The following is a 24,488-nucleotide window of genomic DNA, read 5'->3' as shown; positions in this document are numbered from 1 at the left end:
GCCGGGCCGGGCCGAGGGGAGGCCCGGGGTGCACGGAGCCGCCCTGGGCCGCGGCGGGGGGGCGGCCGCTCTGACCATCGCCGACACCACCTGTCCCTGCCTCCCCCCTTCCCGCCCTGGGATCCTGGCGTGTCTTCGCCCGAGACTGGCCCCTCCGTATAAGGCTGCTGTGCCCCCCGGTGAAGAGGCCCCTCCGGGGAGCTGGGGGGTCGCCTGCGTGGCCTGGCAGGCTTCTGGCGCCRCGGAAGGTGTGAGCCCTTCCTTCATGCCCGTGTCGCAGCAGGGCCACTCCTGCCAGTGAGACCGCAGGCCACTTGAATTTGGGGAGAAGTTCCTGTGGCTATCCCAGACTAGGAATACAGGACAAACATTTTTTTCTGTGATCCGTTCCTGTAGTAAACATCAGACCATTCTTCCTCTTCCACTTGATTTCTGGTTTTGTCAGGTGTCAGTTATCCTTATTTTTCATGGTCACTGGAGACTGGTTAGTGGGTTGGACACTCAGTTGCACCAGTGATGTCAGGAACAGATGTGATTGTCTAATAGGTAAACGTTATTTTTGTACGTTTTCTTAAGAAAGTGATTTGATTTAGTTTAATTCCATGCCTTATGCTAAGCACGGAAGTATGAAGTGAATAATACTTTAACTATATTAATATCTTTGTCCTAACAGATTAACACAACAGTTCTGCRGGTAGCATGTACATCTTAGCTTACCGACAACTTTTTTATAATTGTTCTCTCTTTTGCAGCACGTGTTCCTGGAATTTTAATTCTGTAGAAATTATCATCAGACTTCCACCATGTCTTGGCTTGTTGATCTCGCTGGAAAGGCAGAGGATCTCCTCAACAGAGTTGATCAAGGAGCTGCGTCAGCCTTGAGTAAAAAAGACACAGCAAACACTGCAGTATATGATAATAAGAATTTAGACTCTGATTATTCTGAATTGCATAAGCATACTGGAGAACTGAAATATCAGATGTCATCCAAAGCAGCCTACATCTCCTCAGCAGCAGATAATATTAAACATCAAAAGGCTACAATCTTAGCAGGAACAGCAAATGTTAAACCAGCACGTAGGACATCTTTGGAGGCTGCTTCTCCAGTTGAAAGTGTTTCCACACCCAGACCTTCCTCACAATTTGTGAGAAGAAAAAAGTCTGAACCTGATGATGAATTGCTATTTGATTTTCTCAACAGCTCCGAGAAAGAGCCTAATGGAAAGATAGACTCTAAAAAAGAGAAGAGCAAGGCAGCTATTCTTCAAAATCACTCTCGGACTTCAAGCATTAGTTCTGTGTCTGCTAGTACACAGAGTGCAAAAACTACTGAAGATAATTCCATCAGGAGCCAAGGCAATGGTAGATAAATTGTACTTAGTCTAGAGATAATTAAAATCGAAGTGTGGCTAGGGAGGGTAATGGTTTTATTATAATTTAATGAAATATTTAGTGGCAATAACATGTCAAACGTGTGGAGTGCAGCAGAGTTGTTTAATATTTTTTATCGTGGGACAATTTTAGGTATCATGCTAATTTTGCAAGCTGAATAGCCTTAATATCTAAATCCTTTGTGCTCTTACTGTTCCACATTACTACTGCTCATCTTGCCTTCCCTGAGCTATGTGACTGAACTTTATATCACCACTCATACATCCTCATTTAGAAGCATAGGTTCTGGCACTGTTGCATTTGGTCTGTCATTCAGGGCCTTACACTGTTTCCATGTAAGGCAATGCAGTGGTTTGCACTGACTACTAGATGGTGCTGGCTCTTGCCCTATGCGCTGTGTGAGATAATGGGAGTTTTTCTCTCTTCTGCCATGAGAGAGGGTGAACTGTCAAGCTTACTTGCCCTGCAGAGTGGCAGCTTGGATGTGGATATGCTGTTGTAGAGCTACAGATGTGAGAGAGCTGGGTAAACGAGGCCCTCAGATTTGCCTCAAGAAATTCACTGCTTCAGTCTAAGTGCAAACTCCTGGAATAGCGTACAGGCAAGACAGTAAGCAGTGGTCAAAATTTGAGGCTATTTTCAAGTYTATGCCAAAGAAAATATGGCTGAGAAGCCTGGAACTTGTGTGTTCTGTGTCTGACTCTCCAATTTATCCTTGGAGTTGCTCTACTGCTTTACTGTTGCTTCTRTAAATTGGAAGCAAGTGTTCATATTGTTTACTAATAATGTAGTTAGAATGCTTTAATACTTGTTCAATACTTTGAACATGTAAAGCATTGTAAGTGCTTTTTGTGTAGTTTTTGATTTACTATATTAAGTGCAAAGAAAAGTTTTAAAAGTAAAAAGGTATTATTTCTGAAGATGTGAATATTTTTGTATTGCTGGGCCTGTAATGTGTCAATAATGTTTAGTAATACGTCGAAGATGTTAACCCTGGCTGTATACATACATTACGTGGCTGTATACATACATTACCTTAATAACTGATGCTTAAAGAGCATATTGTTTTGTTCAGTATGGTATACTGAATTTGTCTTTCAAGATCTTTGACCAGAGTTTGCATCTTGTAGCTTGTAATTAAGGAAGCGCACAGATTTAACATAAAGTTTGAGCATAGTAGTTTCAAAATACATACATACACCTGTGTCATTTAAATGTCCTGTATAGCTTCTATTGAAATAACTTACAATCTTTTAGCTAAGACARAAACAGTTGGTGTAACTCTGTACATTGCCATAGTACGTATATACATACCATACATACACATATATCTAGTATGTGCCAGAAATGGCTAATYTCTTGCTTCATGAACTCTGAGGATAACCTAAATGAGGATAACTTATCTGATGATTTGGAAATTGTGTAAATGAATTAAAAAGAAGGAAATAACCCTTCTAAAAACCATTTAAATAGGTGGAGGATTGCAAAAAAWTTGGAACAAGTCTTGCTGCCTCTGCTGCTACTTTGTTGAAATATTGTTGTTCCAAGTTAATAACCTGTCTCAGCTCCCTGGGCATTGGGTGATGTGAACTGTTGCAATGACAGCCAGGAAGGTGGAGCTTGTGGGTTGGTAATCACAAGGTAAAGTAAATAACATGGTGACCGCCAAACTGCATTCTTACTTTGAAATTGTTTCAGTCTTTTCCCATGGTTTTTCAACAGTTACCTATCTGGGATATACTGAATTTAGAAGCAATATTTCTGTATCACCTGCTTGTTYATTCATTGCATGCTGTGTCATTTTTTATTAATACTGGTCTAAAGCTTCCAACTGTCTGCACATTGGAACCRAGACTGCTGGAGTGGACAGCACTAATCCAGTATGCTGTATGTGTGTCTTCGTGTGTGTGTTGGGCAAAAGCAGGGTCTTTCCCCTGGCTTGAAAGGAACTGTTGTTCAGAGTATTGCCAGTAGCTCTCTTACTGAGGTTCTAAGCTAGAGAAGAGACTGTATTTTCATTTCCATTATCTAGAGAACTACAGTTTCTTGTGGCAGAAAGCTCTGAATAGTCTAACAGAGTATCTGTACTTTATATATCTTTTTCATTCGAGAGAGGAAAAATCATGCTGTAGCCTCCTGGTTCAAATCATTGGATTTCTTATAGTAAAAGTGCTTTTAAAAATTTTTCTAGAGAATCGTTGTTTGATGTAGAATTTTCAGTAAGAGGATGTTTTKATTGAGGTGATTCTTTAAAAGACTTTTTAACATAAAGATAATTAAAACACATAGAGCTGTGTAGCTGAGTTTACATATTTAGAATTGATATCAAATTGATAAGGTATAGTTGCCTGAACAGATTTTTCTTAATAGAGTTTGTCCTTGAAATTCAAATCTAATGGAAAACCAGAATGAGCTTGTACTGAAAACTGTATTATTTGCTATCTACATTTAATATGTTCTGTTACTCCTCACCTTCCAAAGACATCACCAAGCAGTATAGTCACAAAAGAATTAACATTTTAGAATCCTAAATTTAACATTAATGTAATAAGAAATGTTATAACTTTCATGTCTGTCTTGCTGGATTAACAAAGATGCTGCATGAGTCTTTACTTTGGGAGAAGCATCTCCATGTTCCCTTTCACTATAAGTTATTTTGACTTTTTTTGTTGGAACATTAAATGCATTTAACCACTGTTGCAAGATATGGATTTGGTGTTTATATTAAGCCTATCGACAAATAGATATTAGAACTAACCTGCATCTTTCTGTGCAGAAACTCCAGACAGTTCAGATTCTGGATTGGGAGCACAAGTGGATGGCTTGAAAGACTCATCACCGAGTGCAGTAACTAATCCTAACCTTTCAGCCAGTGATGGTTTCAAACCTCATGAGCTGTCCAGTCTTCGCCTGGAGAATCAGCTGCTGCGGAATGAAGTTCARTCTTTAAATCAGGAAATGGCTTCATTAATTCAGAGATCCAAAGAAACACAAGAAGGTACTACAGTTTGGAAACYGAACTTTAACATGTTACGAACACACTTGTAAAATAGAAAATAACGTTACTTATGTGATAGTGTTTTATATTTAGAATAAAATCTGTCTAGTTAAATTTAAATGTACGACTTGGCAAGTCAAATGATTCTGGATATTAAGAATAATGAGCTGAGAGAGACTGGAAGGCTTTTTCAAGGATGAAAATAGCACAAAAGTTGATTAAAATGATAGTGTAGTTTGTTCCAAATTTTAAATCTTAATAAAACAATGTAGCAAAGGTTAACAGTGTTAAAATTTTTCATGCTTTTTAAAGGACACTGCAAAATAGTAATTTTTAAATGCGTAAATTCCTTGAAATACTTGAAATTTGAATACTTTCCAAGCTGTAGGTTGTCATCTCGATCATCTAGAAACTGATAGCAAAAATACTAGATTTACTGTTTGTTTGATTTTATTAGGTTTCTCAAAGCCAAATGAAACAACAAATGTAAAAAATGTGAATGTATGAAAATCCTCAAATTATAATTTATATTTGGCAAACTGCTGCTGTTAGATCCACAACTTAGCAACTGCATTTTTTGGAAGTATATACGTGGTTCTAGCCAGAGAATTTTAATTTTCGTTGAAGGCTTCTATGTAATGTTTGATTAGAAACAAAAGACTCAGGTATTATTCAGATATTTTAGCGCTGATGCATTTTTCTACTGACTGTTTTGGGGGATTAGCATATTGTCACATTGATTTGCATTAGATGCTTTATGCACAGCTTTCCAAATGAATAGCCCTCACACAGGGCTATTCAACAGCAGGTCATTATAAGGGGTGGATCAGGTAAAATCTGTCATCTGTGTAACACAGAATGAAAATGTCTTGTTTTGAGATTTCATGCAAGTTTTATGGGGTATACTCTGACAGCTGGAGTCTGGCATTGTTACTCCCTGGTAGCTTGTAAAGTTTTAATATTACTTCAACTTGGCTGTATTTAATTTCTTTATGGAATGCAGTATATACTGCCTGACCACTTGTAAAACCTTGTAATATCTACTTCTAAAACTTTCTAAGAAACTTTTTTACTTTGTAGAATTAAACAAATCCCGGGAGAGGGTTGAGAAGTGGAGTGTCGACCATTCAAAGAGTGACAGGATGGTTAGAGAACTTCAGGCTCGAGTTGATGATCTCACAGAAGCTGTTGGTGCCAAGGATTCCCAACTAGCTGTGCTAAAAGTGCGGTTGCAAGAAGCTGATCAACTTTTAAGTGCTCGGACAGAAGCTTTGGAAGCATTGCAGAGTGAAAAATCACGGTATTTCATAACCCATAGCAAATAGAAACAGCCTTGAAATCTCAAGATGGCAAGCATAGACTCTTTAAGAAGAAAAATGAATAAACTATTTTTTTTTGTAACGGGATTTCAAATATGAGCATTGAAATTTGCTCAGCCTATTACAGCATAGCTGACAGTGGGAACAGGGCAGTTCATATTAAATAAGGGCAATTGACTCTAGATTACTGAAATGCATTTTGTATAAAGTATTTATGTTTGTGAAATTATCCTGAAGCCTTCAGTTTTATGCATAATGTTTGTCTTGAAAAATATATTCACTTACCCACAAATACAAAACTCTCCTGACTTAATCTCAGCATTGGAATATGTATCTGCAATTGGATATGAGAATATAGGACCAGGAGGGATGGTGTGAGTCAGTAACTCCAGCATCCTAWCTGTAGTCAGCTATATCCAATAATTAGCTGAGGAGGTTTTCAAGGCCAGTCTTAAAAGCAGGTAGTCATATTTCTGCCTAAGAAAAGCACACTGGGTTTTTTCCTTTTCAATTGGTGTCTGTATCGCTCTTTCAGGATAATACAAGACCATAGTGAAGGGAGCAGTCTGCAAAATCAAGCCCTTCAAACTCTTCAAGAGAGGCTGCGTGATGCAGACTCCGCACTGAAGCGAGAGCAAGAAAGTTACAAACAAATGCAGGTTAGACATGAAGCCCAAGGAATACATTCATAATCTGCTTTTGAGATGAGATCTATGAGGTTCTAACTGCTCTCTCCTCCCCTTGATTTCAGTCTCTGCTCAGGTTTCTAAGGGCCTGGTAGGATGCGTCTTCTGCTGCACTAAATATACTTGTGAAGCTACTTTACTTTTTACATATTATTTTGAAAGCTTTGTGATTAAAAGTTTTTGAGAGGTAATGCTGACAATTGTTATTGATTTTTTTTTAAATATTTTTAATGTTAATTTTAAAAACTAGATTACTAATCAGTTAATTTTCCCTTACATATGGTTCCCCCTCCATACAATATTTTAATATATAATCTTAATAATATTAAGCAGGGTAATCACTGTTATGGTAGATGTGGGAGTTCATGATACTGTTAGAGACCTTTTGCATTCCACACTTGGCCTGGCCTTTATTATGTATAATTCTATCTTGGAAAATTGTTATTGACATCTTTTTTTTTTTAACTGTATTTAATATGGCAGTCTAAACTTCTGAGAAAAGCTGTCTTTTTGTTTGCCAAATAGACACATAAATAGTAGGAACACATTTTTGGTGAGAGAAAGAAATGYGTATTTTTACTTATCTTATTTAGCAAGTACTTAAGCTAAGTGCTTAAGCTATCAGGACTTCTTTCCAAATAGAAACCACTAATGTATCTTTACGACGAATGTGGCAGACATGAAGCGTTGTTTCTTTCAAAAATTTTTTCCATTCTAGATTAAAGTTGTGATTGTGTTTAAACACAAAGTATTGTTTTTTTATTGCTAATAGAATGAGTTTGCAGCTCGTCTAAGTAAAATGGAAGCTGAACGCAAGAACTTGGCAGAAGGGATTACTGTGGCAGAAAGAAAATATTTAGATGAAAAGAGGCGAGCTGATGAGCTTCAGCAGCAAGTCAAAATAACTAAAAACCACCTAGAATCTTCAAAACAAGAACTGACAGACTATAAACAGAAAGCTACTCGCATACTCCAAGTAAGTATTACTATAAGGAAATTCAGTTTAGTTTGTACTTGTTTAGCTTCTGAAGATGTTGTATTTCATATCATTTGTATAATTTTATTTTTTTCTTATCAGTAATATATTTTAAGGCACATCTCTTGATACACACACACACACACACACACACACACACACGTACACGTACACGTGTATGTATAAAATAATAGCTGTATGGAACAGCTACTAAGCTGCATGTTGTACCTCTAAAATGTAAGCTTTCAGATTGAGTTAAATAATTGAAATGCAAATTCAGGTCCTAGACTTAAAGAAAGATCCAAGGGAATCGTTGTGCTTGTTGTGCAGCATTTGTCAGTGTGTCCAACTGTCTGAACTTAAGCAGACATATAAGCAACTGTAACCTGCAGTTTGTACTGCATGCAGTGTTCTTGTGACAAGAACACTGTTCTGCTTGAGACTGAAAAATAGCATGTAGCAGATACTTCTGTGTAAACCAAAGGAAATGTTTTTATAGATTTTGAAAGGTAGGATGCAATCAGCATTCTATAAACAGTGACATGGTTGGGTATTTTGTGCAGAGTCTGCTACTTAAGTTGTCAAAGGTACCAAAGCTTAACTTGGCTGATTAGTTTTGTTTATAAAAATCAGCAAAATGTTAAAGATAAAGGTCGATGTTTAGGATAATTGATTTAGACTGGTGTCCAAGGACAGTGTTGAAATCATGCTGGTAAATTTGAGAAGTATGAGATCAGCTATCAGTGTCATGCTAACATTAGGCTGATTCTGAATGAAGAGGGACATTCTCCTTCCCTGGAAGAGATATTGCTATATTTGGTTCTTTGGGGGTATTGTGGTAGGAGAAAGGGTGGGTTGAAAGGGGATGAGTTTTATCATTCGTGTCTGATGGTATCTGTCTTCTGGCTTTCCATATCACCTTAGAGAAGTTTTATGCATGGCATGTTTAACATTCTGGGCACTTCTAAAGAGARAGCTCTTCTTTTTCTAAGGTAACACAGGCTTTCAGTAAATGTCAACACTCCTATGACATATAGGAAGCTAGAAAAACGATCAATAGGAAGCATTTTGATCTCAAACTCTGTATGGCCCTTACTTGGCTAAAAAGAGGTAAAGGAGCAGTTTTGCTGTATGTCCGTATTTAGATTTTAGAGCAAAATTATTTTGACAGATTCAAGTTGAGCACTTATKAAAATATTGCTGTAAATAATATATTGATTTATTATTTTAGTCTAAAGAAAAGTTGATAAACAGCTTAAAAGAAGGCTCAGGTATTGAAGGTCTGGATAACCATACAGCAAGCACAATGGAATTAGAAGAACTGAAACATGAGCGAGACACTCAGAAAGAAGAAATACAAAAGCTAATGGGGCAAATACAGCAGCTCAGAACAGAGCTGCAGGTAGGTAAGATTATGCATAGGTGTAATGTAGTTAACCATGCACAAAGGGCTACTTTCTCATATTTTAGGGCTACTACTTCTAATGTTTATTTGACCTACTGTTAAAACAAGTCAACTTCTGCTCAAGGCGGGGCAAGTGCTTCTAGATACCCAATTTCTTCATTGTCCCTTACTACATCAGCTGGGCCTAAGAGGGTGGGAGAGATAATATACATACCACTTCTCTTTTCCTGTATTACTGTGTGCTCTTTTTGAAGGAAGCTTTTCTTTCCATACAAGCCTGGTGATTTCTGTATAGATCRTGTTTATCCTTTTCTGCAAAGGCTACTAATCCTTGAAGCAACTGCAGTCTTTAAGCCCTCTGTTAGAGGCTTCTCTGTGTTTATGAAATGCAGTTTTAAAAATGTCTATTACTATGTATTAATAAAAATATAAATATTTATAAAATGACCAAATGTCATTTATTTAATATATCTTGACCTTCCTTTTCCTTAGAAGCAGTACTACAGGTGTAACTTCTTGCTATTATCTATAACAGAGTGCTGTATTGTTTGTTTGTTAATGAAAGGGTAACATATCTGTCCATTTTAGGATATGGAAACTCAGCAGGTAAGTGAAGCTGAGTCGGCAAGAGAACAACTTCAAGATTTACAAGAGCAAATAGAAGCACATAAAATGGCCAAGCAGGAGGCAGAGGCTGAACTAGAACGGCAAAAACAGGTAAGGAATTCTTGGGAGCTGATTGATCATTTTTAGGCCCCGTGTGGTGTTATCAGTAAAGTATTTGGCTGAATAAGAGAGTATTTTATACAGTATTAGACTTACTTTTCCTCCAATAATCAAAAGAATTCACTGAAAGATTATGAACATCATTAGGCCAAACAAAGGTCAACCACTAGTAAGAAATGAAAAAGGCCTACTGGCTATTCCTGGTAAAGGCAGTTYGCATTGACTTATTAAAAAAATAAAGATGATTCTAGGGAATACTCAGGGTTAAACAGTTATTTATATCAAGAAAGTTAAATACCAAAAATGATTACTATGGGACTTCCTCTGCCCAATTAATACATAGAATTTAGGTTTAAATTATTGTAATATTGTAATACCATATAAATAGAAATATATTTTGAATTCGCTCATTAGTCCCCCTCCCAAACTACTCCATAAGTCAAATTGCTAATAAAATGTTATTACCAAATTTCATCATATCTTATCTTTATTTATCTTTATCTTTACTTATCTTTATTTATTTATTATTTATTTATATTTATCATCATTATCTTTTTAAGCAAACTCTTGATTTCAACATTTTTGTGCTAAAAAGAGTAAAAAGGCACACTCATATTTAGTGTAAACAAACTAGTTCTTCAGTATGAATCAGACCAGTGCTTTGCACCTTACTAAGAATTTGCTCTGTAAGAAAGAAGCTCATGTAAAAGAGAATTAATAATGAAGAAAGCAGAAGAGTATACTGTACCTGCTGGGAACAACTTATCTTATAGGATTATCTGTCCTTTCAGAAATTACATTTTAATGAGATGCTAGCAGCTTGAACTAATTAAAAGGCAGAAGTCAAAGTCTGCTGCTGCTGAAGAGCTAATGTTTATTATATTAAAGCAGATGGTAGATTGTATCTTGTTACCTCTGTCCTTTTGAGGAGTATATTTTAAGTCAACATATAGAAAAACTGAGGGGAAGCTTTTAAAAAAAAAAAAAGAAAAGAAAAGGATGGGTAAGGTAGGTATTATCCGTTATATTACGGAAAATGAAATTTTCCTTTTAATTACACAAACATACCTGTGCTTTTAAAGTAATCGTGTGCATTGATACTAAATACAGTTGTGACTTGTTCTTTCTGGGGCCTGTTCTTATAGCTATTGCTGTAAGGTTTCTGAGACTGAAAAAAAGTAGAGGTGTTATTTCTCATATATCTGATGGCTTAAAGGGAGACATACGATTTATCTGTTTGCTGTGGCAGCTGATAGCTGAAATGGTACAATGATTTGAAAAGAAGCGTGGTACATCTTTARATAGGAACTAAAATAGCTACTAAGTGATGAGAGTAAAAAGATTTATTGTTAGMTTTACTGTTCAGTCAGTGGCCCACTGCTAATATTCCTTCCCTTTTCACTCCCTTATTGTGTTAATCCTAAACTGTAAAGGAAGACCTCTGTAATATGCAGAATTAAAGATGGATACACCAAGTTTTTCAAAAACTTTAGAAAAAATTATCTTGGATTGATGGATTTATTTTAGGGATACAGATTTCCCCAAAGTATTGCSTAATTAAGTTCTGTAACTGATATCCTTTCAAGATAGCAATATAATAAAGAGTGACAGTATAAAGAAGATGAATCATGGTTCAAATGAATTGCATGGCTATCAGTAAACTAGTTGGGATTAATATCTGCATTAGGTCAATCTTCACARAAGAACCTGGTATTCTGGGGTTTTCTGCCTTCCTACTCAGTTCTCTTACTTCCCCCCCCCCCCAGCATCTAAAAATCAGACACTTTTAACTGAGATTAAATTTCAATTTATATTTGATTGTGGTATATTGTCTACTTCTATTCTAGTATGAAACCCTAGGTAATGGAATGTTTCTTAAAATACATACATATAAATTTTATATGTGATTGTGATCAATTTCATAGGAACTGCATTATACTGAGGAAGAATTATATCGAACAAAAAATACTTTGCAGAGCAGAATAAAAGACAGAGAGGAAGAAATTCAGAAGCTCAGAAATCAGGTACTGTGTTTATATAGAAAATAAACTTTATTACATTGAATCATGAAAGTATTCAGGATTAGAGTTATTAATGTTCAGGATTAGAATTATTAATATGGTTTAAAAGTAAGAAAGAAACATCAAGGCTCTACTAATGGGCTACAGTGTACTTATTTTCAATACAGAGTACAATTTTGAGCTAGGAAGAATGCAGGAAGGGAGCAACGAAAAGGTAAATAGGGACTTATAATTGCATCTGCTTTTATCTTTGAACATGGAAAAAAGACAACCTGTGTCTAAACTAGACCTAGTAAGCAGATGCTCTGTCACCATTTTTCTTTTTGAAAATGAAAAAGGTCATTGATGTGTTATTGTGTCATAGCTATTTCTGCAAAGATCCTTTCAATTAGGTATAAGAACATAAGACGTCTTACTGACTCAGACTAGCGATCTGTCTAGCCTAGTGTGGCATCTCAGACCCTGGCAACCAAGACAGCCTGTGAGCCTGGCCACTTGATTCACTCCCTTCCTCTAGTACTCCCTCAGYATCCACAGTTGTATATAGGGATGTAAAAGAGTATATCCCTGCCTAATCCCCTTAGTACATTTTTTGGACCTATTTTCCTTGAATTAGTCTAATCTGTTTTGGAACCTTCTGACACTGGCAGCCCCCATAGCTTCCTTTGGTAGCAAGTAGGCATCAGTTTCACTTTACGTAAATTATGTAAGACAGCATAACAAAAAGTGGGCTATATTTAAAGAAATTAATATTCTACAGTCGACTATGATCAGCTGTGCAGATATGGTGTTGAAGAATTTGGAAACTTTGTGTTGTGATACAAAATTCCCAGATCTATTGGCAAGTGATTCTTTTTTTTTTTTTTTTTTTTTTTTTNTGTACCTTGACTTCAGCAAGGCTTTTGCCACTGTCTCCCATAACATCCTCCGGCATAAGCACAGGAAGTGTGGGTTAGACGAGTGGACAGTGAGGTGGATTGAGAACTGGCTGAAAGGCAGAGCTCAGAGGGTTGTCATCAGCTGCACAGAGTCTAGCTGGAAGCCTGTAGCTAGCAGAATACCTCAGGGGCTCASTCTTGGGTCCCATCCTGTTCAACTTTTTCATCAAAGACCTGGATGAGGGGACAGAGCACCTCTTCAGCAAGTTTGCAACAACAACAAAAAAAAAGAAAAAAAAGAGAGGACTGGCTGATACATCAGAAGGCTCTGCTGCCATTCCGAGAGACCTGAACAGGCTGGAGAGCTGGGTGGAGAGGAACCTCSTGAGGCTGAATAAKGGCAAGTGCAGAATCCTGCATCTAGTGAAAAATAACCCTAGGCACCAGTACAAGCTGGGGGGTGACCTTCTGGAGAACAGCTCTGCAGAGAAAGACCTGGGAGTGCTGGTGGGTGACAAGTTGACCATGAGCCAGCAATGTGTCCTTGTGGCCAAGAAAGCAAATGATCTCCTGGGCTGCGTTAGGAAGACTGTTGCCAGCAGGTTGAGGGAGGTGATCCAGCCCCTCTCCTCAGCCCTGGGGAGGCCTCATCTTGAGTACTATGTCCAGTTGTGGGCTCCCCAGGACAAGAGAGACATGGAGCTACTGGAGAGAGTCCGGTGTAGGGCTACGAGGGTGATCAGAGGGCTGGAGCAYCTGCCCTATGAGGAATGGCTGCGAGAGCTGGGCCTCTTCATCCTGGGGAGGAGAAGACTGAGGGGGGATCTTACCAACGTACATAAATATCTTCAGGAAGGACATCAAGAGGATGGGGCCAGAATCTTTCCAATGGTTGCAAGAGACAGGACAAGAGGCAACAAACACAAATTGAACCACAGGAAGTTCCACCTGCATATGAGGAGGAATTTCCTCACTATGAGAGTGATGGAGCACTGGCACAGGTTGCCCAGAGAGGTTGTGGAGTCTCCTTCTCTGGAGATATTCAAAACCCACTTGTGAGTTTTCTATGAGTGCTCTAGGTGACTCTGCCTGAGCAGGGGTGTTGGACTAGATGATCTCCAGAGGTCCCTCCCAACCTCAGTCATTCCATGATTCTATGATGATGATGATGATGACGTTTTTAAGTGAACTACCTACTGAATGCATAATTCATTTCAATGCACATTCTGTCAATAAATAAGCACACAGAATGAAATAGTGTAGCCAAAACCTATATGCTTCACTAGAGCATGATACTCGCTGTTTTTATCCATCATAACCCTACCTTACAATTAAGAAGAATGGTTCCACATATTACAACCATTGGAATAAATATTTAAGCAGATAAACATTGTTTGTAGAGAAGACCAAAGTTGTTATATTTTTATTTTACTTTATTGAAAGAAAGATAATGTCTAAAAAACTTAAACATTTAAATTAGTGAGATATTTTATAGTAAGTTACCATTTATCAAATTAAAAACATATTCTATGAAGTATAAATAATCAAATGCTTGTAAAAGTGCATTTCAGTGTCTTCAGTATGACATATTGAACAACGTCTTGCAAATTATTAATATAGTATTGTTTTGTTGAAGTCTTAGATATTTTGAGCGCTTACATTTAAATTTATATCTGAAATTATCCCTGCAATATTTGTTGTATTACTTTATAATAACCAATTGTTATTTATTGTTGCAGGAATAAGTGATCATTGATACTATTTAACTTTAAATCTTTGTTTTAGAATGTACTAGATCCTTATCTTGAATAGCCATTCAGATGAGCCTATTTCTCTCCATTAACTTATTAGGAACCTTAGAAAAACCCTATGACCTAGTGTTAAGTATGTGTGTTTATACTGTATATTGAGAATGAGACAAAGTCATTTTGTCTTTATATAAAACTGCAATGTGCCTATACCTTGAGTACTGTGTGCAGTTCTAATCTGCCTTTTCAGAAAAAAAAGTTAGAAAAAATATAAAAACGACTATTAATCAAGAAGATGAAATAGCCATCTTATAAGAAGAGACTAAAAAATTCTTAGTTTTTGAGACTTTAGCTTGCTAAAGAAGACAGAGGGAAATGTAAAGGTTTTTGTGATATCATAGAGGTAAAAGATAAGCTGAATGAAGAACAACCTTTTATATAAATGTTAATTTTCAAGAAACATTTCCTTATATGTCTGTTTTTAGCATTTCTTACCCACTTTCTATTTACTACTTTCCATAAATTAATATCCAAGAAGGAGATTCACTTTCCTATTTCTGAACTAGTCATACTAGTGATCCTTTATAAGATATAGAAATAAAAATAGACATTCATTTATTCTAGGCAATAATTTATGTCATTTTGAAGGAGATTTTCTAGAAAGCTCAGATTGGTTATGGCCAATATGGTGCCTATTCATCTACAAAGATAACGTAATATAATAACCACAGATATAAACCTTTACTATGTAAAAACCTTACGCTAGGTATCATGATTCTGAGTTAAGTCTCTTTCACACAAAATTTACTTGCACTGGTGGTCCACAAATCATTCAATCATCATACTTGTCATAACTCCATTTTATTTAAAGTTCAGGCATGGATTTATTCCCTGCTTCTGACCACTCATAAGTAATACAAAGCATATGAAATAATGGGACATTTAGCTCTGATAACAAGGAATAGCCCCTATCATGCAGAACTAAATACCTGAGAAAACTTACTATGTCTCGAAAGGCCTTGTAAGGTTATGTTGCCTCATAGATGGCTTGTCTCTCTCTTAGCTGACATCCCATAATCATTATTCCAGTTTCAGTGCTCCAGAAGGTAGGTAGTTTGGTATTTCTTACCATTAACACCAGATGCTGGGACTGCTATTCATCTTAAAATGTGAGTACAGCACACAAATGCTATCACTGTTGTGAAAGAAGTGCAGAAGTGCCAGGAGAAAGGTATCTAACCATTTCAATTAATAAGGCTGTGGTCAGATTTTCTTGAAAAGTACCTGCCTTACACTCTCATCTCTTCTTTCTTTATAGGATAGACAAAGGTAAAAAGTACAGACCAGACTCCTTGATTCTGTTTCGAGAGTGATCTTGGCATCTCAAGACAGTCTTGAATCTGGAGAATTCCTACTTGCCTGCCCTTAAGCACTTTGGAGGGCAGAAGCTCGTGCCTCTTTTCTTTCTTTCTTTCTTCTTCTTCTTTTTTTTTTTTTTTTTTTTCCTCTCTTCTCTCCTTGTAATGCTGGCTTCAGGACTACTTCCTACCTGCCCTGATCCGTTGCATTCAAATATCTGTAGTGTCTCATTGCTGCTGATTTCTGTAGATTCCATTGTCCTATTTTTGAAGCTGCTTTATTACGATGAATGATGCTACAGGTGGCTCAAGTCTAACATTGTAGCGAATAAATAAGTTACTGCACATAGGGCTGACCTGGAGATTCCTACTTGCTTTAAATATTTCCTGCAAATTGGATGACATCATCCGTGTTGTCTTTATTTCCTCTCTTTTGTGCAGTTTCTGTTTTTTATTCCAGTCATGTTTTCTATCTTAGTACTTAAATTCTTGTTTAATRTAAAATCTTTTCTTAGCAACTATTAAATGTGGTTTTCTTTGTTATGCTCATTGGTAATGTTTTTGGTTGTGTTACCCCATGAAAGTTTTGAAATGTGTTAACTTTGTTCAAAGAAAACCTATCACCTTCAAGAACCTACCAGTTTTGTAGTATGTCATGTTGGTCAGATTTTCAAAATGTTCTGTTTTTTTTTAAGCTTACAAACAAGGCTCTGAGTAGTAGCAGTCAGACAGAATTAGAAAATCGGCTTCATCAGCTGACAGAAACACTTATTCAGAAGCAGACCATGTTAGAGAGCCTGAGCACGGAGAAAAATTCACTTGTCTATCAACTGGAACGACTTGAACAACAGCTTAAGGCTATCCAAGGCACTAGTACTAACGGACCTTCCATTAATATGGCAGGAATTGATGGTCCTGAAGGTAAATATGGAAATACAGTATTTTAAATGGTCCTTTATGCAGTTCAGCGTTCTATATTTTCTAATGCCTTGAGTTCATAAGGAGGAAAGAAACCTTTTTTTATTAGTAGGCAGTATCATGAAAAATAGTCAAGCTCCTTTTTGTGTGTAGGTAACTAAGTAAATTTAATATAGCTAATTTCATCTTGAATTCTCAGTACTATGGTGGTGTTAGAACCACTGCAAATAAAACTTTCTTTCTGCGTTTAAGCTGAAAGTCACAGATAAGGTTTAAGTGCAGTTTCCTTGTAGAAATGATTTGGGAGGTGAGCAAGAATATGAAACTGCCTTTTGAGAGTATATCAGAATTCTGGTTGAGATGAATTTTGTCCTTTCTGTTTTTCTTGAAAAGCAGCTTAATATGGTAGTGGTGCTGAGGTTGATTTATCTGTACTGTGCAGAGTTCATCCTGTGTTGCTATGAGAACCTCAGCAGTTGATGTATCCCTTTGTTACTTTTCCACAGTCAAATTTAGTAATTGTGAATGTATGTGGTAACTACCTTTTAAAACAAAACACACTTAAGGCCTATAAAGTAACAGTCCAGACTTCTGATTGTTTACTTATGAATGAGAGACTTTTAAAGGATTAAGACCAGAGGACTAGCAAATTTGAAATTTGCTTCCTTTTGAGTCTTACTTTTAGCTAAATTCAGTAAATTCAAGTTTAGTTGCACAAGGATAACATCTGAGAATTTAAAGTCAAAAGAATCGGAAATACAGATTTGTTTCAAAAATGCTGTCAGATGTTTTGTTATGTGACAAATGCAAGCAAATGGAAAAAAGTAACTGTATAAAGTAGTGATTTTGATACTATTAAGAATTGATGAAAAAGCTAAAACTGCTTTTGAATATCAAGATGTCCATCTAGTAAATTAAAGTTTAAAAAATCTAGTAAGTTCAGGATACATTTGACTTGGTTTCATTTTTATCGCTAATCCTACCTTCACATCATATTCCCTTACCTTCAGCAAAATTTACAAATAGGATGAATTGCTATTTTTAAGTTATTTTTATATATCTTTAGGTTATACACTATCATTTTTGTTTTACTTGGATAACCACTTGACTGATTTTAGACTTAGGGTTTTTTGCCTTTTTTATTGTTGTTCAAATAGGTGCTCGAATGCGGAACGTTCCTGTCCTTTTTAGTGACGTGGATACTAACATGGCAGGAGTGTACGGGAGAGTTCGCAAAGCTGCCAGTAGTATAGATCAGTTTAGGTAAGAGTGTCCTAATGGAATATACTTCTTTATTACAGGACTCCTTTTGCAGTTTTCTAGRTGGTAGAGCTCTTCTGAATTGTTTGTATCAAGGTAAAAGTAAAAAAAATAATGAATATATTGAATACAGTAAATTAAATATGAATCTAGTTCACTAGTACTTCCCTATGATATATATATATATATATTTATAATGTTTACAAGTTACAGTAATTTATTTAAACAATTAATGCTCTTGTGTAGATTGGTATAGGAGAATCATCAGAGCACATACAAAAAAAATTAACATTTTTTGTTATCAAATTCTAACTTTTTACTTTTGGAGCTTTTTGACTCTGTTTACTCTTGTTGAGGCATCCTGTAGGAGACAGGATGCTGGTTTTTGACCAAGTGCAACTCTTCACCTTTCAGAAAAGATAATCTGTTCTAGAAATGAGTAAACAAAAGTAAATTTGGATCTTCCAAAAGACCTGTTTTGATCTCTTTCCTCAGCAGCTATGTTCACTGTCAATGTTCAGAATGAAAAATCTTTTCCAAAGGTTGGATCAAATACCAACAGGAAATAAAATTAAGTAATATTTCTTTATCCTTGGAAAGTAGGATATCTTGACAAAATGGCTGTTGCGTTTSCATGGTACTTTTGAGTTCATTGTGAAGCATATCAGTATTTCCATGATGAGGGGCCTACTATACGTGATGCTTTAATACTAAACTTTGTTTGACAGTATCATAGTAACTTTACTATGGACATGCTTTTTAATAACTAATATTATTGAGCAACAGTGCACACATCTAGTACTGTATACTTTGTAGTGCTGCAGCAGTAGAATTGGAAAACCCATGTCTTTAATGAAATGCAGGAACAACAGTGATCTGTTGCATTCTTCAAAGGAATCCAAAGTTTTAATTGCTTAAATATCCTTGAAAATCAGTATTCATGACAGTTTCTGTCACAAACTTTGACAAATATAGAGTGGGGTTTTTTGAGTTTTAAAATGCCRGTACAATTCTTTGAGAATTTTAGCTCTTTTTCACAGTCTCACCCTAGCATATTGGCAGAAAAATATTAGGAGAGTATGTTTAAAGGTCTGAATTCTGAATTTTCTTACTCTGTTGAATGCCGTGAATATGAGAAGTAAAATTCAATTTGGAGATACAGAAAGCCATGTCTATAACTTCAGCTGGCATTTATATGTTTGTAATGATGTAGAATGAAAGGAACAGGCATTATTGCCTAATGTTAACTTAAGCATTTTGTTTTTCTTTTATACTTACATAGCATTCGTCTGGGAATCTTTCTAAGGCGGTATCCCATAGCAAGAGTCTTTGTAATCATTTATATGGTGAGTTAGCTTTCTTTGTAGTAAGAAAATAATGCAATATTTCTGCAGCAATTTTATATGATACATGATAAATTGAAAGGCATTTGATATTTAAAAGTAAAAGGCTATGTAACTAACAGCTCAGTGTATTTTTTTTTTAAGTAGGTTAGATAGTGCTTATATAACAGCATTTTGAAGTCAATTTGCTTTGTAAATTTGTGTAGTTTTACCTTTAATTCTTAGTATGGAAGTGTTAAATGCATTTATGCAACTACCTTTTAAAAGACCGCAGAAATAGTGAGAATTAAAACAGAATAGGCCAGTCACAGTGTTGTTGTTCTATGTCCATCGAATTTAGGAAATTGACTTTTTATATATATATATATTTTAAGTATTTGACCCTTCATGTTTGTTCAGTGATTAATAGTCACACTTTTGTAATGGCTGAAAAAGTACCCAGCGAATCTTTTCTTGCTTGATGCTTCCAAATAATAGAAAGTTGCTCATGCATATTAGGTGGTATTTTCAGACTTCTTGAAATTCCTCTGTTTTCCACTGGAGGGCAGATGTCTGTCAGTTGAAGTGACCTGCAGTAAAGTGCAATCCACCCTGCTTGAGAACACTTGATTAGCTGAGTCTTTGAAATGAAAGAAAACATGTGGCTTGAGAAGGCCTGTTGTTTCTTCTAAACAGAATCTCTGCGAACAGCTGCCATTATTTCAGGATATAAAGCTGGCAGGCACATATAAATAAAGGAAACTGCAATTTTCCCCTGCAATTGCTTTCTCYATCTTGTTAAGTACTGGAAAGAACAGGGCTGTTTATGTTCCTATCTTCTGTTTCTTCCTATTCATGACTTAGATTTTTCGTTATGTGAATCAAATGCTTTGTACCAACACTAAAGATTTTTACTGCCTAAGTTACTATTCAAACTGAAAATCAGTAGTAGGAGCCTTATATTGGGTGGCCAATGACAGATCTTATTATATAGCAAAGAAGGTCGTGGATAGCTGGAAACATGGTTATGACTATTGACTGTCACTGATCTATTTTTAAAGAAAATGTGGCTTATGTATTCTATCAGTTATCTCCTTTTTTATATCCCCAGTAGCTTCGATCCTGATTAGATTATTTCAGCCGAATTTGAATGAGAATTAACATTCCTACAAAGTTCATGAAAGTGCTTCAGTAGAGAATAGAGACTTAGTACCTCTGTTGAAGAGAAGGCAAGAAGAATTTGGCTGTTTTACACTGTCTGGTATCAGCCAGTCTGCACAGAAGCAACGGCTTATCAGTCACTCTAGACAGATCACCTAATCTGCTCTCTCTGGGCTAGACTGGATATCAGAAAGAGCACCTGGAGTTACTAGGGAATGGAAGGAAAGAGAGGGGAGCAAACATGAATCTATTGGAAACCAGCTCCATTTTTCCTGTTTATGTAAAATCTTTAGTTCTGTAAATGGCTTTTTCAGAATGTGGCTCAGCACTTCATATTTTTAAATCAGAATTATTCCTTTTAGGAGTAACTGAATAAAATAAAATACTTAATGAAATATTTCTACAAGACTAGCTTTTTTTAGATCACACTGACACATTTACTACTGCTATAATTGATGATGATTAGTGCTGATAAAGCAATTATTTTTTTTCTTTTCCCAGGCATTGCTTCATCTCTGGGTCATGATTGTTCTACTTACCTATTCACCAGAAATGCATCATAATAGTCCCAGTGGCAGATAGACTGAGACAGGACCATATGCTATGCTAATAAAAGTACACTGGCTGGCGGAGTACTTAAAATAATCAATCCTGAAATAGCCGCAAACCTTTCCTCATCTTGTTTAAGAAGAATGAAAACCATCATGCCTGATTTATCACTACTTTTTAATACGAGGACAATACTATGTAGCTCTTTCAATTTACCTAATGCCCTATCACTTTCATGGAGAAATGCAGTTGTTAAGTTAAGCTAAATTTAGCCTTTACATTTTACACAAACCTGATGGTTGGTGTAAAAAAAAAAAAAAGAAAAAAAAGAAAGAAAAAAGAAAGAAAAAAAAAGAAATGCACAGAGAAATGCAACGGTTTCTAAGGTTACAGGTATCAGGTATATATGGTACAAACTATTTTAGATCATACTGGATGTGGGTTATCATCAGGTAACAAACTGTACTTAGGAATTTAAATAAACTTAATTTCTGATTTCTTTCRGTCTGCTTTTGCACTTTTGTTTTTAAGTTTATAATAGTAGGCTTTTCCTTAACATGTTAAACTGAAAAAAAATGACAATGGATTGGTGCAATATCTTTTTGTAAATAACTTTAAAAATAAAATATTATGCATTCTTCTTAGCTTTGTACTTCTACTGCAACAGATAAATCTTCCCTGTCAGCTGAATAGTGGAATTGCCTATTTAATGGTTGATACTTTAACTTTATCATAGAATGAGAGAAGATTTCAAGAAAGAAGGTTCAAACTCTTTAGAAATAATGATATTTTCCTTTGCACTTGAAATGTATGTATTTTAACTGCATTTTGCTATATACCTCTCATTACTAGATGTCTTAACCAGATCTTATATTCATTGAAATATTTATTTTCTAAAACTGTAGGTACGTAATACTATTTCTATACAAAATCTRTAACAACTACACAAATCTCTCATGTCTAAATACTTAACCAAATGTACTAATAAACAAACCTTATCAAATATTTAACATAAAACCCACGAGGCCAAATCAAACTTACTGTAATAGTTCTGTTGTTACAGTGGCATTCTGTAATTATGAATTCTTGATGCATTAGTGCAGTAATATAAGGTCACTTACTCTTTTCTCAAGAAATCTGTTTCCTTGTAGGGTGCTTAAAGCTGAGTAATGAAAAAATGACTAAAAGTAGTTTGTCGCTCCTATTCTAGTGGTTATGGTTCAGTTTTCAYGTGAATTGAACACACTAAGCTTTAATCCTATGCATGAAGTCTGTCATGCTAACTCCTACAGAAATGTTACAGTAGACACGTGACTGTGTGCTGCTCTGATGCAGATCTTGCAGTGAAACCTGAAATGTTTTGATGAACTAAATAAAAAAAGACAGCATTTACAATAAGATGTGTCCCTACCCTCTGTCATATTTGCTGCACTTTCCCTATTCCTTTTACCTGTTTTTCTATTTCAATTCTGATACCAAAGCCACTGTTGAACCCTAATGAGAGCTTCTGCTGTAGAAGGAGGTAAAGTAAGGACACTTGTGAAATCCTTTTCTATACGCGTACATTTTTTTTTCCATTTAAACCCAAACCACTGAATCACAGCATTTTGGGAAATTGAGGGTACCGTGAAAAATTTGTGGGAGTGTTCTTAGTGGTATAAACCCCCATAGCTTTACTGAGATCACCCCAACTGCAGCTATTCCCCCTTCCTTCCTCCTCATCGTTCTCCCTCCCTCTCCCCCCCATTTTGGTAGAGATCTTTAAGTCCACTGATGCTTGGTTTTTTGCTCTGTTAAATGAGTGTTTGTAGTACTCTTTGTCATAGATTGTTATTTTTTTCTTTAGTTCCTCCAGCTTTATTGACAGAAATTCTACGTAAGCACTAAAAGATTCCTGCTGACTTTAGTCTTTAATTTGGACCCTTGCATTCCAATACAGGTTTGGGCTTATTTAGTGTTGACCTGTGCAATATCTTAGAGATGAGAATAATGTCTCTAGTGCAGGGACCTGGAGAGGAATCAGCCTTGTCATCTTGACCTGCTACTGTGTCTGTGTCTGTAAAAAATTGTCATAAAGCTATTAGAAATAACTGTCCTTGAAGTGCTGCTGGGATGTTTCTGTTCTTATTCCTTGCCCCCGAAGTGATACATAGCATACCTTTTTCGGTTGTTGTCTTTTATCATGCATTAACTTTTTCCTTTTCCTGTACTTGCAAAAGAGGTACATAACTTTTTGAGGTGAGTACTTGGTTGTATTTCAGTTAAAAAAGCCACAGTTTTAACAAGCTGTGAAACTGTTTTTGCCAGTACAGATTTTGTAAGGAGACAAATTATGAATTAGGCTTCCTTGCCAGACAAAGGGCTCTTCGTTGTGGAACGTAGTGTGAGATGAGGAAACAAATGCTACTGTGCAATTTAAGGCTATATTACGGTTTACATAAACACCTTTCTAGCTCTCTTTAAATCACAGAAGAACATAAAAAGCCTTTAAGCTGCTCATATGCTATGTTGTTGTTGTTCTTTTATGTTAATTATTTCAGAGCTATAAAAAAAAATACAAAGAGCTACTCCTTAAAGCTTTTGTTTAAACATGCCAAATTTTAATTCATGCTAATGAGCTGCATGATGCAGTGCAAAAATACACAAGATGTATAATGGAGTCTATCTGAATATAAATGTCAAAATTTAAGTAAAATGATTAGAGATATTTCCTACCTCAACTTAGTAATTTTGGTCACTGGGGTCATCTGTATAGTGTTGCCAAGTGTGCTACAACTAGAGGTCAGAGGTTGCATAAGGACATAGTTTCAGCAGTCACTATTAATGGTGTCATGAGGTTGCCTTGCTGAGCAGATGGCTTCGGAGTGAACAAGTAGCTGCTTTTAGCCTGTATCTTAAGTGACAGAAGGATAGCCCAAGCACTAACTCTGTTATTTAGGGACTGCTGTAGGGTGATTAAACTACTTGATTTCATAGACCTGGATAGTGATTTAGTTTTGTTTTTCTTTATATATATATATATATATATATATATATATATATATATATATATTATATAAATGCTGATACTACCTTTCCAAGCTCTGTAGTTAGTACCAAAAATAAATGGCCATAATTCATAGAAAATAGAAATGCATAGAAAATAGGAATCTCTTTTTCAGCTACAGTATTGCACATTCTTGAGAGCAGCATAGACTATTGTGGGGCTGAAAAGTCCTCTTTCAGGTCCTTCTAGAACTGATCCAAGTGCCAATGTACCCCTTGAATGAATCAAAAAGACAAAAAATGATGAAAAAAGGGCTGATTTTTGATTCCCCCCTCCATCTGTGCTCAGTTTGCGTGTATGTTCAGAGAGAAACAACCCTATGTGCCCAGTGTTTTCCCCTGCCCCAAAGCTGTGTAAGTCTTTGGCTGCAAAAAATGCAACTGAGAAAAGGGAGCTGTGAATCCAAAGCTTTATGAGTGAATTAAGACATGAAAGTCATTGAATTAATAAATAAATGTGACCTGCAAAGCTTGTGATTGATAGTAAGAATGAAATCACTCTTTTCATGACACTTTGTAGCCTAGAACAGATCTATTTCTCTGAGATGCTGATCACCTTGGTACACATTCAGTAAGAGATGCTCCACACCAGATTTTAGTTTCTGTGAAAAAACACTTTCTGTAAGTTCTCAGGTTCTGTTTAGTCCCAAACCCTCGCATGACTACAAACGTCGACCCTGGCTTGCTGATATTTGATCGCTGTGCTTTATTTGCTGTGTTAGATCC

General features: G+C 36.0%; 1 protein-coding gene across 2 annotated transcripts; it reads left to right on the top strand.

Annotated features, from left to right (window-relative positions):
• The first annotated feature begins 77 nt into the window (after positions 1-77).
• On the top strand, positions 78-22,115 carry GOLGA5 (golgin A5). Of its 2 annotated transcripts, none has more exons than XM_085317526.1 (14): positions 78-546; positions 753-1,362; positions 4,169-4,390; positions 5,471-5,690; positions 6,245-6,368; positions 7,168-7,371; positions 8,603-8,773; positions 9,365-9,493; positions 11,428-11,526; positions 16,203-16,428; positions 17,583-17,688; positions 18,968-19,031; positions 20,670-21,015; positions 21,052-22,115. In XM_085317526.1, the coding sequence occupies exons 2-13, from the start codon at positions 804-806 to the stop codon at positions 20,748-20,750; spliced, it is 2,205 nt and encodes a 734-aa protein (XP_085173652.1). In that variant the 5' UTR covers positions 78-546; positions 753-803; the 3' UTR covers positions 20,751-21,015; positions 21,052-22,115. The 2 variants fall into 2 exon arrangements, with proteins under 2 accessions (XP_085173652.1, XP_085173653.1); XM_085317527.1 differs by having other exon boundaries at positions 20,670-21,021; positions 21,059-22,115.
• Positions 22,116-24,488: the final 2,373 nt, after the last annotated feature.

This window comes from Rhea americana, unplaced genomic scaffold, assembly GCF_003343005.1.
Source record: "Rhea americana isolate MKP2758 unplaced genomic scaffold, rheAme1 scaffold_5, whole genome shotgun sequence".
NCBI lineage: Eukaryota > Metazoa > Chordata > Aves > Rheiformes > Rheidae > Rhea > Rhea americana.
This window is presented reverse-complemented; position numbering and strand designations above follow the sequence as displayed.